Source organism: Fusarium musae, chromosome 3 (assembly GCF_019915245.1).
Source record: "Fusarium musae strain F31 chromosome 3, whole genome shotgun sequence".
Taxonomy (NCBI): Eukaryota; Fungi; Ascomycota; class Sordariomycetes; order Hypocreales; family Nectriaceae; genus Fusarium; species Fusarium musae.
The window spans coordinates 1,273,492-1,289,828 of NC_058389.1; the positions used below are offsets into that span (position 1 = coordinate 1,273,492).

The following is a 16,337-nucleotide window of genomic DNA, read 5'->3' on the forward strand; positions in this document are numbered from 1 at the left end:
TGTCACTCATGCTTCACTGAGCTCTCTCATACTCGACAATTACTTACAACTTCGAATAAATATACGAATAAACCGCCGCAATCATGGGTGAAATCACAGTTACAGGCTGGAAGACTCGCGATGTTCGCTTTCCTACTTCTCTCGACGGAACTGGCTCCGATGCCATGAACGCTGCTGGCAACTACTCCTCCGCCTACTGCATCCTCGAGACAGACTCTGAATACACCGGTCACGGAATGGTCAGTACTCAATGCCTTCAGAGGCCGTCTCGATCGCAGCTGACTTTGTATAGACCTTCACTATTGGCCGTGGAAACGACATCGTCTGCGCTGCCATCAACCACGTCGCCGAGCGTCTCAAGGGCAGGACACTCTCCTCTCTCGTCGCAAACTGGGGTCAGACATGGCGACATCTTGTCAACGACAGTCAGCTCCGATGGATCGGCCCCGAGAAGGGTGTTATCCACCTCGCTCTCGGTGCCGTCGTCAACGCTGTCTGGGATCTCTGGGCCAAGACCCTCAACAAACCCGTCTGGCGCATCGTCGCTGACATGAGCCCTGAGGAGTTCGTCAGCTGCATTGACTTCCGTTACATCACCGATGCCATCACTCCCGAGGAGGCCGTCGCTATGCTTAAGGAGCAGGAGTCTACCAAGGCTAAGCGACTCGAAGAAGCTCTCAACAACCGCGCTGTGCCTGCTTACACAACGAGTGCTGGCTGGCTTGGATACGGGGAGGATAAAATGAAGAGCCTGCTTCAGGAAACCCTCAATGCTGGGTACAGACACTTCAAGGTCAAGGTCGGTGGTGACATTGAGCGCGACCGCAAGCGTCTAGGCATTGCTCGCGAGGTCATTGGTTACGACAGGGGCAATGTTCTCATGACAGATGCCAACCAGGTCTGGTCTGTTCCTGAGGCCATCGAGTACATGAAGCAGCTCGCCGACTTCAAGCCTTGGTTCATCGAGGAGCCTACATCCCCCGATGATGTCCTCGGTCACAAGGCTGTTCGTGATGCCCTTAAGCCTTACGGCATTGGTGTCGCTACTGGTGAGATGTGCCAGAACCGTGTCATCTTCAAGCAACTCCTACAGACTGGCGCCATCGATGTGTGTCAGATCGATGCCTGCCGTATGGGTGGTGTTAACGAGGTCCTTGCCGTCCTCCTCATGGCCAAGAAGTTTGGTGTGCCTATTGTTCCTCACTCCGGCGGTGTTGGTCTTCCCGAGTACACCCAGCACCTGAGCACCATCGACTACGTCGTTGTCTCTGGAAAGCTGTCTGTTCTTGAGTATGTGGACCACCTCCACGAGCACTTCTTCCACCCCTCTGTTATCAAGGACGGTTACTATACCACCCCTGTGGAGCCTGGATACAGTGTTGAGATGAAGCCTGAGAGCATGGATCGATTTAGCTACCCTGGCGAGAAGGGTGTGAGTTGGTGGACTTCAGATGAGGCCAAGGTTATTCTCGATGGTGAGAAGATTTAATGAGTGGTTGAAAAGTGTTGGATAAAAGGGTCTGGTGTTATCTATCTAAAATGCCTTCGATAAGCGGAATATCATGAATTTATGAGTAATCAAACCTATCAGGCCTCTTTATGATGTTAATTGATTATAAGTCTAGTTGTTGATTTATGAATTGTGTTACATGTCCGAGTTCTTCAGGACAGTACCAATGGTTCAAGACTAGGTAAGTCTTAAACTCGACTTCTACTCCCATGTGCTCCAAGCATTTAGCAGCACTTAGTCCGTGACAATAGTCAACATTCTCGTCCTTTCTACCATGCCCCACGAATACAGGTGTCTTCAGGAAAGGGAAAGATGACATTGGTGGTGCACGATCAAGCTCTGCCTCTTCACGAAGCTCATCGATTGCCCTTTGCAGTGGAGTTTTTGCCTCCTCTTCACGACCCCTTTCGAACAATCCGTCTTCTGAAACGCCATCGCCTAAATCGTCTGCCATTAAAGTCTCCGCCAAGGGCATGAAGCCACTCATCATAACCACAGCGCCCAGACTCTGACCCTCCCAAAGCAACCAACTCATCAACGCCATTGCACCGCCTTGACTGAAACCAATCAACACTACTTTTCCTGCGTCCCCTTTTAACCTTTCTATCTCATTTTTTAATAACTTGTGGATATACTCAATGCTTGGTCGCATGTTCCCACGCGCCTCGGGCTCCCAGTCACCAGTTCCTTCATACCATTGGTGAATAAGTGAACGGCGATACTTGGTCGCCCGCGCTAGAGGCGCGGTTGGGAACACAAAGCGAGCATGCGGAAGCGATTGAAGAAATGACATCGAGGGATCGGGACAAGGTGATGTGAGAAGTGGTGAGTGGAACTTCTGTGCATTGAAGCCACGGCCATGAAGGATGATGATTGTGAGTTTGTGAGGTGAAATAAGAGGAGAAATGGTTACTAGTGGTGGAAACTCTCCTGGTTTGATGCGAGACGAGCTTCTTGTGGCATGTTCTGCCGACGTTTTGTTCATGTTGACATTAACTGAGGGTGCAAATGTGTATTGTATAAGTGAGGTTGGTGATGATTGAGGAATATGTGGTGGTGACCTATGAGAAGTGACAATACTTGCTAGTGAATGAGATGGACTGAACACCACCAGGCAACGATATTTCTCATTTCCATGTTTCAACACTGTATTTAAGATATTTGAATTTCTCAATCCAAAATGGGTGTCTGGTCTTCTCATATACCTAGACCATTCGTTGTGCTGTGTTGATCTTACACTTCTACAGGGTTTATTAGCGAACGTGTCACTATATTCTACCCCACGTAACGCACCCCTTCAGCTCAACCTCACATCACCAACTTCACACGGTCATTCAACCCTCTACTCAAAATGGGGTTCCTTAACCACGAAACAAACCCAATATCTTCTTTAACAGCCGCCTTCACTGCTTGGAAGGGTCTTCTCCTGGCCATCGCTCTCGGTGCGTCTGTAGGTCCAGACTACGATACTTCAACATCTCTCTTCTTCAACGTCGTCTATGGCCCAACAACACCTGTTCCTGCTCTTGCTACTCGCCTAACGAGATGGGACGCGCTGTATTTTATGCATGATGCCGTGAATGGCAAAGTGTACGAGCAGGAGTGGGCGTTTGGCATTGGACTGCCAGCTGTTGTACGTGGCATTAATTGGTTACTTGGACTTGAGGGCTGGGATGCCATTATTGCGATTGCCATCTCACACGTTTCTCATCTCATTGCTGTTCTGGCGCTGTACCAGCTCACTATTGTGCTATGCAATGATCGGAAACTTGCATATTTGGCTGCTGCCGTGCATATTCTTTCACCTGGCGGCCTCTTCCTTTCAGCACCGTATGCAGAGAGCACATTTGCATGCCTGTCCTTTGTGGCCAACCTTGTTTTTGCTTTGGGTCTGAAAGCCGGCCCTGACTCACTGAAGCGCAACATTTTCGTCATTGGAGCAGGGTTGCTATATGGGGTTTCCTGTGTGTTTCGAAGCAATGGACTCTTTGGCGGTGTTCTCTTCGCGGTGGAGGCCATCAAAGACCTCACAGCACTTCTTGGTGGCTTCACTTTCTCCAAAATTCTGAGGCTAGTTGCACCTGTTATTGGCGGGCTCTTGGTTGCAGTTGGTTTTCTTGCGCCTCAGGTTCTGGCCTGGATGAGGTATTGCAATGTCCAAGATAATGAAGAACAACGTCCTTGGTGTACACGCCCTCTCCCAAGCATTTACACCTTCGTCCAAGAAGAATACTGGTATGTGCCCACAGACAAGTTAATTAGTGATGACTGACAAAAACAGGAACGTTGGCTTCCTTAGATACTGGACACCCAACCAGATCCCTCTCTTCCTCCTTGCAGCTCCCATGCTCACGATCCTCATCAAGTCAGGAACAGAGGTTATGCGAGAACCTTCGCGAGGCCTTCGGGCCATGATTTCTGGCACAGATGAACAGTGCAGGCTGCTTGTGAGAACTCTAGCTGCTGTGCAAACTCTCCTGGCCATCTTGGCCATCACAAACTATCATGTTCAAATCATAAGTCGTATCTCATCCGCGTACCCCATGTGGTACTGGTGGGTCGCTTCATGTCTCATGGATAGGCAAAGGCAGAGTTTGGGTTATGGTATAGTTGTGTTTATCAGCATGTACGCCATGATCCAAGGCGGTCTCTTTGCATCCTTTTTGCCACCTGCGTGAAGCAGTGCTGTATATACTTTCTGCTTTTGAATTGAGCTGATTTTCCCTAGAGCCTGATTCGGCGGTTGGGCTACTCAATGGATTCGACATGATAGTTAAATACAAATAGAGTTGGGAGTATGAAAGCTTTCTATCGTCACACTTTGATTTTCCCATGTTAATGAGAGGCATATGGTGAATATTAGATTTTTATTTCTCTCTATATATAAAGACATGTTATCCCATCTTATTTGTCTTTTTTCTTCCATCCTTTCAAAATCCATCACTTCTCATATTCATCACTCTAGTTGCACTCTCACATACCTACTCACTCCATCAAAGTTTCTCTGGGCTTCCCCCAACCAACTTCCAATATGTCAACGAGAGGTAAGTTGACAATGATCTTATTCGAAGACACTTAAGGCCTGACAAGTGACCAGGGCATCGATCCAACGGATCTTCCTCCACTTGCACTATTGCTTTTGGGCTGCTCTCTCCCCCTCCGACTCCCCCTCCCCTGAATTCCGGTCTTCCACCTCCCCCATCCCAGCCTCCTTATGCACCTCCTGACAACGGAACTGGAAGCTGTATTGAAACGTCGGTTATGGCCAAGGAGATTAAGGAACAAGAACAGGACAAGGACACAACCAAGACCATTCCCCCTGTAGGTTTTCCTTCAGACTCACATCCACAACACTGTTTTCTAACAAGTAAGCAGCCCCCTGAATCAACAGCAGGCTTCGGTTCTGCTGTCAAGGCTATTTTTCAGAGCTTGAAAGCCCGTCTGTGTGACCTACAGGCTATTGCTCAAAACCAAGCGAGTAGAGTATTCCGGTCTTTCTCTGGATAAAGGCTATTGCATCACCCTCGGAGGCGATGGCAACATGGCAATACCTGTATTTGATATGTCATCAATTATCAAGTTGTGATAAGGACTGGGCGGAGGGGTCACTTGGGGACAGTGGGATACGAAGCCCGCGTCTTCTTCATACGAAGAAATATATCTTTGTTTCAAGTGTATGTCTCAATTCATTGCTTTAGGCAGAAGCGTAAAAACAGTTTTTTGATATAGAATCCATGACAGAGTGCGGCCCAAATCTTGTTCTCATCTTTTCCGGCCGAGACACTTGGGCTACGCAATGATCATTTCGTCCCCTGATTCAAACTCTTCGGTTCAACATCCGAGGACGCCTCCAACAGTTATCAAACTCTGGCAGTTATTCCGTCGAAATAAATAGCCATAGCTATACTCAAAAAGAACAAGAGTAATTCAAAATTATCAGCAAGGCCACTGACAACTATAATATAAAAAATTTTGAAAAAGAAAAAAACCTTGTCTATTGAATTGTCGCCATGAGACTAACACATGTTCAATGCTAAGGTGGCCGGCCCGTGGTATTGGGTCAATAGGTAATTTCATGAAACGCTTATATTATTGTTTATATAGAGAAGCTGTTCTGATCGCTATAGAGCCTGTTACCATGTACATGAAACCAATAACGACAACGCCTGTAAACACCCCGAAGACAATGCACCGTGCTTGTATCTTAATTCACCCATTTGCGGTCTACCCAAAAATGAAACCAAGCCCTTAGTGCGCTTAAGATGTCAAGCCCCATTGCTTTGCGCTCGCACTTTGGCATGTAGGACAACTTCAACACAAGCACCTGGTTCCAAGCATGCGACTCTGATCTTGGTGATTCCAAAATCGTTCATAAAATAGGTCATTTAAGTCGTGTTGCGTCTTTCGTCGTTTGAGGTCGCCGCTCCGGGGATGGCCTAGATCCGGAACTTCCAGAAGGTCCTCCATTGCTTTCTGTTCCTTCTTCCTCCTCTTCATCTTGTTCATGGACAGTTGGCATTGTGGCTGTCCTTGCCCTGGTCCCTGTAGAGCGTTCTCTACGTCGAGAGCGTCTCCATACTACGGGCCGCATAAAGAAGCGCTCATACTAAGACTCTTCCTCCGAGTCGCTGTTATCGTTAATCCTGATGGCTCGCCATCTCCTATCGGTCAAGTCTTGCGCTGCAGTTCCTTCGCTTTCTGGATCGACATAACCCTGACCTCCAGCGATGCTTAGCGCAACGGGCAAAAAGACTAGGGCGTGGAGGGCGGCGAAAATGACCAGGGACAGCCAAACTCGGAAGTAATAGATCTCGAAGATCTTTGATCGCGTGAAGGCGAGTACAGAGACACCCAGAAGCTTCGTGACGGTGATGCCCGAAAAGACAGATCCTCCGACGTTAACAAGAGCAGTCCAAGCCCGGGCATCGCGACCACGGAAGGCATTGCTATTGCCTTCCATCACTGTGCGGGAAGGATACATGAACGCGCGGGCGATATGAGCACAGAATTCAACAGAAATACCAACGCAAATGATGAGATTGACCAGAGAAACAGCATTCAGAGACACGTTGAACAGTGCCATGCTACCCATGATGTCCACGACGCTCATCACAACTGTGACAGAGACCACAGCTGCCGTGAGCAATGAACCCAAGAGGACGGTCGCAACAGCAAAAATTATGCCAACGGCGGCACACAACAATACAGCTGTCAACGGTACAATGCTAAGATATTGGTCAAAGAAGATGTAGAAGACGCTGTAGGGGAAAACATCCGCGCCTGTTCTTTCTTTGATATCAGAAGCGATGCGACGAGCTGCGGAGTATGCAGCAATGAAATCTTCCTGGCTTCTCAGAGGAGTATGCATGGTTCTGAAGTGTGTGGACTTAACACGGTTACCCTTATCATTAAGAACAACAGCCTGGCCATACGCGGCCTGGCCAGCGAGAGGGCATTCATCGCCCGTAGGGCTTGAAAGGAACTTCTTGAGATAATGAATGAACTCTTCGTCCTCAGGCATGCCGTAGAGTGTAGTATTCCATACTGGCTTGCGATCAGCAAAGCAGGTTTGGCCGTGCTCCACACAACATTGGTCATAAATGGGATTCAGCCAGAGGAAGAAGTCGTCAATCCAACTGGCGGCAGGTGAAGAGATATAAGAAATATCTGATCTCTGTCGTTCAAGCTCGAGTGTGTTCGTAAGAGAAAGGTCCTGGCAAGTTGTGAATCTCGAGCAAATTTCTTGCTGCTGTTCTCGCTTGGAGGCATCAACTTCGCGGGTCACGAAATACACTGGGGGTCCAGTCTCCAGATACTCGTATAAGTCATTAAAGTAGGGGATCAGGTAAGAGCCATCGGGGATAGCAACTCGCTGATCAAGACCAAGTTGGATCTTGGGCAAGAGTGCCAGTCCACCTGCAAAGAGCCCAAGGAAAATTGTGACAACTGCAAGCTTGACCTTCTTCCCAAGAAGTCGTGGGGCATATGTATTCTTAATGAAGACCTGCAGCAAGCTCTCTTCGGCCATGTCTGAGCCACGGCTACCTCCTGAAGCAAAACTGTTGGCCCCATTGAGGTGGACTCTAGCCTTAGTGATTTGCCACCAGGGCCACAGTTCACAACGATGGTCTTCAACCCGCATCTGGTTAAGGGAAAGGAAGGAAACGAACATCGTCATCTGAAGCACGGCGTTGACTAGGACAGCACCTGCAGCGTAAGCAGCGAAATTCCTAACAGCCGGCATGCCGACGGCGGTGCCGAGAGCAAATGCGACGGTTTCTGTGAGAGCAGAGAAGAGAATGGAGGGACCCATACGGCCCAGGGCTCTTGCAACTCGCTCCTCGACCATTTGATCAGGAAAGCTGACATTGACTCTTTCGAGTTCATGGACAATCAGGAAAATATTGTCCACGCCAACAGCCAGAACAATAAAGGGAATGACTTCAACAATGATGAGTGTAGCTTTCAGACCAACCCATGAGAAGAACCCGATAGAGGCAGCAATCGACATGAGGACAATAAGAATTCCCACGAGGCCAAGCGTTACCTTGGACTCAACCAAGAGCACAGCAGGATTGCGGAAGATATGCTTGAGGGGAGTTCCAAGCGCCATGCAAGCGTAAACAAACATGACGATGTAACTGATGACGATAATCTTTGCATCTGTGTTGGTCGACTTGTTAAGTTCCTGCTCGAGACTAATCTCAGTATTGAAGGACAAGCGAAGGCCACGCTCCTTGGCTTCTTGTTGAACCTCGAGGAGTCGGTCGCGGAGGGAGTTTTCCCAATCAACAGCCCTTGCAAGGGCATCAGTTCCCTCTTGAGCGTTGTTAACAACCCAGGTCACAGTGATAGCATGGGCGTCAACCACATCGTCGTCGTAACCACCAAAGATCATATTGGGCTCAATGGGTTGTCCGAAGTCTGGCCGACAATCCACGGGGCTCTTGGCGCATGCGCGGAGGTCCTCTTTCCAATACTTGGGGTCAAATCCACCCTTGGCGTGCCAATAGGCTGAAACAGACTGCACGACACAAGCATCGTTGGAAGGTTTGAAGCAGAGATCCTGGAAGTATTTTCCATAGACAGGGCTTTCGATCTTCTTGACGCTCTCCTCAACTTCAATCCACCATTTCAGGGTATCGTAAGACAGAACAGGGCCTGGTCCAGATGGATCTGTATCGTTGACAAGAAAGACCTTTTCGGCACGGTAGAAGGGCCCAAAGTTGCTGTCGAAGTAGGCCTTCTCTTGTGCAGCAGCAGAAGAGGGGCTCACCCAAAGGCGGGCAGGTTCCTTTTCAAGGTCAAAACGGAACAATCCAACACTAAGGATGGCAACGAAGAGCAGGCTCAGACCAATACACCACCCAGGGAATCGAGCTGCAATGTGACCGAGCTGGTAGAAGGCTTTGTCGCACTTATCGTTAACCCAGTATCTCTTAGTTGGGCGCTCACGCATCGCCTCCGTGTCAACTGGACCACCTTCATCTTCATCATCGCTATGTGAGGATTCATGCAACAGTCTTGTCCTTTCAACACGATGCTGAGAGTACTTTTTATATGCGACGTGGCCAAAGACGGCGAGTATCAGTGTTAGCAGCAAAACGCTATACACGAAGATGGAGGCAAATGAGAGGCAAGGCAAAAGACCGACTCTGCAAGACTTTGAGTCTTTGACGTCTGGGAGCTTGGGGCAGACACCGGGACAGTCGACACATACGCAGCGGTAATCAGGGTCCTCATCGTTGCATTTCTTCGGTGTCATGTCCAATGGGTGGAGTTCGTGGTGGCTGTAATTAGTCGGAAAGTTGATCTGGAAAGGAGAACCGACGAGAGGTTTCTTGTCTCCAAGGAACTTGAGCATCTCGGTATAGTTCTTAGCACCACCACCAATCAAGTCCATCGCCTTGCTGTTTGCGCCGCCAAACTTGACTTCTTTGCAACTGTCATAGAAACCAGAGCCATATTTCTCTGAAATGAGCTGGTCGAGCTCTGTTACGAGCTGCTTGCCATTCTTGGGGGCAGAATCGGTCACATTGATAAAGAGAGACTGGTCCGGAGAACATGTGAATGTACAAAAGAGGTTGAAGAAGTTGTCTTTGCAAGCTGGGCAGGACCCAATGAGTGTACTTGGCGTACCGAGCTCGGACTTGAGTGCTTTGATCTATGTATCGCAGATTAGTATGAAGTAGTGATGGAGGTCCGTAGGATATACTCACTTGATCCAGGCTGCAGCAAACAGGTCCGGTCTTCCATTTCTGGCCGCAAAGTTCGACGAGTTCGTTACGAAGCTCTTCATCGGGATCTTCAGCCAACCCATTGTCGACACAGGGAAGTTCTTTGCCGAAAAAACTCTGCTTTCCACAGTGGCCGCGGAAGGCGCATCGCCCAGCTTCATGTTTCGGAGTATACTGCTCAGCAAAGCCGAGGCCAGCAAGAAGAGCAGCCACAGCTCCTAGCTGGGGCACGATGCGTTGATGCATCTCGGAGTTAGGGAGCCGCACGCGGCGGGTGTTCTATATGAAGTCGTAGGCCTAGTTGGTCGCGATCGAAGTTTCGTGTGGATATCGCTCTCAAGTTGACGTACGACAGGGACGGTGCAACGATAAGCGTGGGATGATGATGAAGGGTTAAGATGTTCGAGAAGCAATCATAATAGATTGTAGAATTGAAGTTTAGAATTGAACAACGTGACTCAAATGGGGGTGAAACTCTAAAGGCGACGCGTCGACAAAGTAGGCGCAACAGAAACAGTTGCAGGTTCAGACTCGGAGGCAGGCAGGTGGTGATGTCGTAGCGCAGTAGCAGGAGCCGTAACCGTAGCAGGTACCTTACAATAGCTCGGTGACGGCTACAGTGGAAAGCTTGAATGGGGCCTTGAAGGCGGGCGCTGCAGAGGTCACGGCCGACCTGCGTCATTGGTTTCTGTGGGCCCGGTCTGCCTCTAATTCGCCAGCGTGATTAACTTAGTGGTCCTTGTGGTCTAAGTGGCCGGGGTCAGAAGCCGGGGTTGAGCTTAGCCATCGTATTAGCTACAGTCAATGATTCATTCGGAGTTTGACTACCCTAGAGATATGGATGTGAATTTGATACGTTCAGAGGCAGCAGTTATTGAAATCATGCTCAGTTCATTTGGTCGGCAAATGTAATCATCATGTCGCAGGGATAGATCTAAGCTACTCGTAGGGTTTGACTTCTCAGTAGGGCTCTGATATCCATTCATAGGTAGAGAGGTGCAAGGTTTCTGTAAGTGTCAGTCTAAGAGTCGTATTTATGTGTCTAAATACGTAAATATCAATATCAGCAGAACTGAGAAATGCATCGCCCTGTTCATAGATAGCAACCACTATATGTATCTAGAAAACATCACATAATATAATTCTTGAACATAACCCCACTACTCTTGTGCTCGAAACTTGGACGAATCTATAGTCACTACCTTATACTTAGGTAACACTGATTGCTCTGAATCCAAGGGTTGAACTCAGACAAACATCAACGGAATAATACAGAAAACCACGATAGGTGAAGAGTCTGCCAGCTAGATAAACAACCTCGTCAATATAGTCTAAGCCTAATAGGAAAAGCAGCCAAGTTAGTCCTATCATAGATATGAACCATGAGGTCTCGCTCAGGTATCCCCAATTTTCTACCAGCATAGGCCCGTGTAAAGTCAATCAACAGACCCGAAAATAAATCCAGTCATGAATACCCTCAATAAACACAAAGACTTCAGGTCTTGCACTACTCATTAACTATATTGTATTTACAACTATGCAACCCCAAGTCTCGTTATCATGGCACGTGATATGTTAGCAACTTCAACTAACTCCACCTCCGCTCAAGAGCCCTGAAAACACCATGGCTCTTTCAATCTTTCTGTGCGTCATTCGGTCTTTCAATTTCGCAACGCCATTATATAGAGCACGGGAAGTATCTGAAGACTTAGCGACATAGTTTTTCTTATTACTTGTAGCATTCTATAAAGTACCATGCTTTATTCTGGAACCAGCCATAACCGACATCACAACACTATCCCTCCCCCAAGATGCCAGAAACCTCAGAAGAGCTTATGCAAAAGCTGGTGGTATGTTCGTTTATTATTGTTATGATGGTTTCAGCGCGTATATATCTAGTTGCCGAGTCTTAGAAGCGAACTTTTGAGCCAGTATGGTACCAAGACGCCGTGAGAATGACCGTGAGATATAATAGCGTGTTCATACACTGTCATAGATAAGAGACTCATACTAACGTATGATGTTGCAGGAAAAATTCAGGTCGCTCCTGGACGAAGCCCTCGTAGTTGCCATCGCCAGCGACCATGATCTCACAGAAGCTTCTCAGTATAAGTCAGCTCAGACTGTCTTAGAAGACCTTGCCCAGCATGTCTCAACAGAAGAAGCAACAGGATTCAACCCAAGCGGCATTTCGAACATGCCTGAAGATATGAATGGCAACGAGAGTACGGCTGAGACGAGCAGCCAACAGGCCTCTCGTGCTCATGACACAGATACCACTTCGGCCAGCGATCAAACTGCATCGACAACAAATACAACCTACTCCATACCCAGACTTACTTCATTCGATGATGATAGCGTGGAGAATAAAGTCCTTCTCCTCCAAAGCATGTTTAGTGAGCTCAAGGAATTTGACATTAAACACTCATTGAAAAAGGCAAATGGTGATGTGCAGACTGCACTCGATGACCTACTGAACATCCAGTATCTTAAATCAACAGGTCAGGAGCAGAAGGGCATTGATGGCTTCTTCGAGCCTGATGAAGCCGTCGGGAAGAAGCAGAGAAGGAACAAGAAGAAGGGCAAAAAAGCTTTGGGCAGCGAAACACCATCATCAAGCAGTGGAAATGTCTCTCCACCCCCCGATGACCTCAAGGAGTTGAAGCGTATGTTCTAACCAATCATTTACTAGAGCATGATAACTGACAGTCTGACTTAAAGGCCAGGACGAGATCGCATATCTAGCAGACAGGTTGGACTTACCTTTTGGAGTAGTCTCCGATATTTACCACAACAAACGCTGTGCGAGTGGCGCCGCTGCAGTTGAGATCTTGCATCGATACATCTCACAAGGCATCGAAACCCAGGATAAAGAGGCAAAGAAATATGCACAGGAACTCGCCCAAAAATACCAGAATGTCCCAGAGAAGTTTATGTCGACAATTGTGCAGGTTACGGGCTCTTCAGCGCAAGAATCAGAAGACATCGCGGCGCTTGTTAGCAAACATTTCGTCAAGAATCCCTGGACACAGAAGCTTGAGGTCAGTTATCAACTGACGCCACTGCCCGTAGAGGACATCGAAGGATTCGAGACAGTTACGCGAGGAAAATCCAAGCTGGCCCGGCCGGTATCAGGAAGCACGAGCTCTCCCGTCGGCTCGTCAGCGTACGCGCAAGCTGCCGAGAGAGCCAGCCAATACAATCGAGCCAAACGTGAAGCAGCCGCTTCAGCGGCATCCTTAAACCGACGTGGTGCCTCTAATCCACTCTATCGACAGGCAGCAGGTTATTATTCTGAAAGGGCACGAGAGCAGGCTCGATATGGAATGCATGCTACGTCAACGGCGGCAAATCTACTGGTTGATAAGCAAAGCACATCAACTTCGATTGACTTACACGGCGTCAACGTGCAGTCTGGCGTGAGCATTGCTCGCGAGCGAGTCCAGTCCTGGTGGGATGGCCTGGGAGAGTTTCGATCTGATAAGGCTCGACAGCAGCCTTTTACTGTCATAACTGGACTCGGCCGCCATAGTGCTGGTGGTGTGTCAAAGCTGAGACAAGCTGTAGCTTCAGCTCTCCTCCAAGACGGGTGGAAGATACAGGTTGAGACTGGGCGCTTTCTCATCAAGGGTAGGCGATAAACGCCAAAATAAAGAATGCCTTGCGGTGGCTATCTCAACTATATTTTGGAAATATTCCGCATTGGCCTGGATTAACCAGATCGGCAATTCTTACGACAGCTCATTGCTCAACGGCCAGATGGAATAATACTCAAGTATCCGTAACTAACTCAAGTTTTGGTCATGTTGGAGTTCTGGACCCCAAATTCAAGCAAAGGCTTACGCAGCCTCTGATCCACAAATGAACCCGAAACAGTCATGACAACCAACTGCATGTTTCCTGCGTCGACCCTGGCGAATAGACGAGCGGAAATAGTACTGTTAGCGCAGCCATTACCATGGAAACTCGGACCATGCAGCTTTAAGGCTGTGCTAGGCACGCACGAAACATGATCCTTCGCTCCATGCGCTAAACCTCTGCAAAAGATCAGAGTAAACGCGGCGGTTTCCTAGACAGGATATGGCTTTGCTTTCATTTTGTCACATCATGCCCCTGTGGGTGCTATCACGGTGCTCTTGTATAAGTACTGAGGTGTCCGCCATGAGACACCAATATCACCACTTACAAGGCTGACCATAAAAGTTCACGGATCACTCACTCATCGACACTTCAATATGGCGGCCAAAAACCAGTCAGGACAGCCTTCTTATGAGCCTCTTCCCAGAGAGGACCCCGCAGCTGCGCTGCTGTCACCATCCGACCGGGAGGATAGAGACAATGGGAAGACGCCCGTGTTCCGACTCTCTTTCTCACCTATTATGCTGTTGCGATTGATGATTGTCCCTATCATCATCACCGATGTAGTTTTTATCTGCATGCCCTATAACTCCCCAGGATCAGCCGCCGTGTTCGCAATCGGTGGAATTTTCTTGGTTATTTGGCATGCGTCCCGCGTCTTCAAGAGCCTCCTCCCAGGCAGGAAGAGCAACAAGTTCGACCTCAAGATCGGAAACTTTTTCTGCACCATTGGCACGACTTCGCTTGCCTCACGCGCAAGCCGTGGGGCCGGGACGTATCTTGTCAGCGCTATCGACTTTTCTTTCGGTCTTTTCTTCATCGGACCCAGTGTTCTGTCCTTCATTACATATAACTGGGATTATCTCGCAAATATTTCGGGTCTGAGTCTTACTGTTGTGTAAGTATCCGACTGATGGTTTCGGTCATTCAAGTGATGCTGATAGTGTATTACAGGATCATGCAGTCGGCCATTGCCGTTCTCAACCTGATCAGTCTTTTCCGCAAGATGAAGATCGTTGTCTACAGGGGCGAGGACGATGAAGACTACCTGTACTCGATCCCTGACCTCGATGTCTTCCGAGATGAAGTTTCTGAGCCCCGCGACTCGATGGCTTCTGAGGTTTAGAGGACCAAATCGGAATTTCACTAAAGGAACCCAGTATCTAGCCTCTAATCTCTTTCGTCCAAAGATAACACCGACTACAAAGACTGAGGCAAGGAGGACTATGGGTTAGCCCGATACGACAATGTTCTGAGAACAATATCTGGGTGGAAAATGTATATGATGTAGTCTGTGAGTAAACTGTATTTTGCTGCCGCAGTGACAGGCAGTATAGATAGCTTTCACATAGCGTGACGTGACATAAGAATTGGATATTGCCGTACACCCTCATCCTCTACTGCTTCTGTCGCTGAAGATTCTGTCCAACCCTCTCCCATACAGCCTGACCTGTAGTAAAGGTGGTGAAGAACATGGCTAAACTAACCAAGCCGGGCTCAAGCTTGACCCATCCAACTGTAGTTGTGGGAAGAAGCATATCGAGGAGATCAGAAACGAGAGCGCGGAGGAGAGTGTAGCCTTCACTCTTAAACTTCTTCATCCAAGCACGTCTCTCGATCTTGCGTTTATTGACAATGCTCTTGAGACGCTCACGCTCTTTGTCGAGATCTTCCTTGGTCATCTTCTCAGAGAGAACCGCAGTCTCCTTCTCTGTAGTAATAAGCTCGGCTGGTTTTTCGGTAGAGCTGATGCTAACAGTCTCACGCTTGACAGACGCAGGAGTACCAGCGACTAGTCGATACAGTCTGATAACCGTGACAAGAACAGAAGTGTACAATCCAGCGAACCAGAAAAGTTGCGACTGGTAATCAATCTCCTGGAACTTCTCAGGACTAAAGATACGGAGGTTTTCGATGTCGCAGAGATCAAGAAGAGTCAAAGTCTCCATCATGCCGAACATGCCGAAGCAGGTCTTGCTAATGATATCGAGCCACATATCAATGCTCTTATCGCCTTGAGCGACGTAGACGAGCCACCCTGCGCGAAAAGTGTCCAAAAAGCGGAAGAACCGAATGAAACGTCGGGAGACATTGATCTGGCCACCAAGAACGCGGAGAGATAATGTTGATGACACCTTAGGCTGGACAAGGGCAAATAGAGCCGGGTACCAGACTAAAAGAGAGCATATCGCTTGAAAACCACGGAGAATTCGCTCGATGCCGACTGAGAATAGTTAGTGATGTGTCTTGTGAGGGTTCGTGAGAGAAATACTAAGATCAGTGCAAAAGGCAACAAAATGCTCATATGTTCCCACCATAACTGCGGGTTTACTGAGACAGAGGTGTAAGAAACAAACTGAAAAAAGTCGAGATTTATGCCACGAATTTATATACGTCTAATGCAAAAGGACAGAACATTACAAATCATTGACCCCTGGTTGTTAGGTTGTTTGTTGAATAGGCGGTGTTGATGGGGCCAGCCAGTAGTTCAATGTTAGTGGATCCTCACATCCACGTATATTGAATACGGCAATTTGAAGCGACTTGTATATGAGTGAATGATACAGTATTCTCACATACATCGAAGCTGTTTTTATTGTCACTTGAAGAGGGGTCCCTCAGGCAAACATAGTTCATTTTATCAACTCTTACTCCCATTGAACAATAAGTAAATATAACACATGGCATCTACCTAATAGTTGTAGTTATGCACAAGTACGATGCAAGATACG

General features: G+C 48.1%; 7 protein-coding genes across 7 annotated transcripts; 5 read left to right on the forward strand and 2 right to left on the reverse strand.

The window, feature by feature from the left end:
- Nucleotides 1-83: 83 nt before the first annotated feature.
- On the forward strand, nt 84-1,489 carry LGD1_2 (L-galactonate dehydratase; the record flags this gene model as incomplete). The annotated part of the gene is made up of 2 exons (XM_044821571.1): nt 84-239; nt 293-1,489. 2 exons carry the CDS (start codon nt 84-86, stop codon nt 1,487-1,489), a joined length of 1,353 nt encoding a protein of 450 aa, XP_044682904.1.
- A 1,372-nt stretch (nt 1,490-2,861) lies between these two features.
- GPI18 (ER membrane glycoprotein subunit of the GPI transamidase complex-like protein) lies at nt 2,862-4,188 on the forward strand (the record flags this gene model as incomplete). Its single annotated transcript, XM_044821572.1, has 2 exons — nt 2,862-3,745; nt 3,792-4,188. The coding sequence occupies 2 exons, from the start codon at nt 2,862-2,864 to the stop codon at nt 4,186-4,188; spliced, it is 1,281 nt and encodes a 426-aa protein (XP_044682905.1).
- A 353-nt stretch (nt 4,189-4,541) lies between these two features.
- Nucleotides 4,542-5,017, forward strand: J7337_003864 (uncharacterized protein; the record flags this gene model as incomplete). The annotated part of the gene is made up of 3 exons (XM_044821573.1): nt 4,542-4,554; nt 4,608-4,831; nt 4,886-5,017. 3 exons carry the CDS (start codon nt 4,542-4,544, stop codon nt 5,015-5,017), a joined length of 369 nt encoding a protein of 122 aa, XP_044682906.1.
- A 1,099-nt stretch (nt 5,018-6,116) lies between these two features.
- On the reverse strand, nt 6,117-9,993 carry J7337_003865 (uncharacterized protein; the record flags this gene model as incomplete). Its single annotated transcript, XM_044821574.1, has 2 exons — nt 6,117-9,674; nt 9,730-9,993. 2 exons carry the CDS (start codon nt 9,991-9,993, stop codon nt 6,117-6,119), a joined length of 3,822 nt encoding a protein of 1,273 aa, XP_044682907.1.
- Nucleotides 9,994-11,558: 1,565 nt separating this feature from the next.
- Nucleotides 11,559-13,388, forward strand: J7337_003866 (uncharacterized protein; the record flags this gene model as incomplete). Its single annotated transcript, XM_044821575.1, has 3 exons — nt 11,559-11,597; nt 11,777-12,413; nt 12,469-13,388. 3 exons carry the CDS (start codon nt 11,559-11,561, stop codon nt 13,386-13,388), a joined length of 1,596 nt encoding a protein of 531 aa, XP_044682908.1.
- A 594-nt stretch (nt 13,389-13,982) lies between these two features.
- Nucleotides 13,983-14,731, forward strand: J7337_003867 (uncharacterized protein; the record flags this gene model as incomplete). The annotated part of the gene is made up of 2 exons (XM_044821576.1): nt 13,983-14,503; nt 14,560-14,731. 2 exons carry the CDS (start codon nt 13,983-13,985, stop codon nt 14,729-14,731), a joined length of 693 nt encoding a protein of 230 aa, XP_044682909.1.
- A 271-nt stretch (nt 14,732-15,002) lies between these two features.
- On the reverse strand, nt 15,003-15,923 carry J7337_003868 (uncharacterized protein; the record flags this gene model as incomplete). Its single annotated transcript, XM_044821577.1, has 2 exons — nt 15,003-15,829; nt 15,878-15,923. The coding sequence occupies 2 exons, from the start codon at nt 15,921-15,923 to the stop codon at nt 15,003-15,005; spliced, it is 873 nt and encodes a 290-aa protein (XP_044682910.1).
- Between the last annotated feature and the right edge of the window lie 414 nt (nt 15,924-16,337).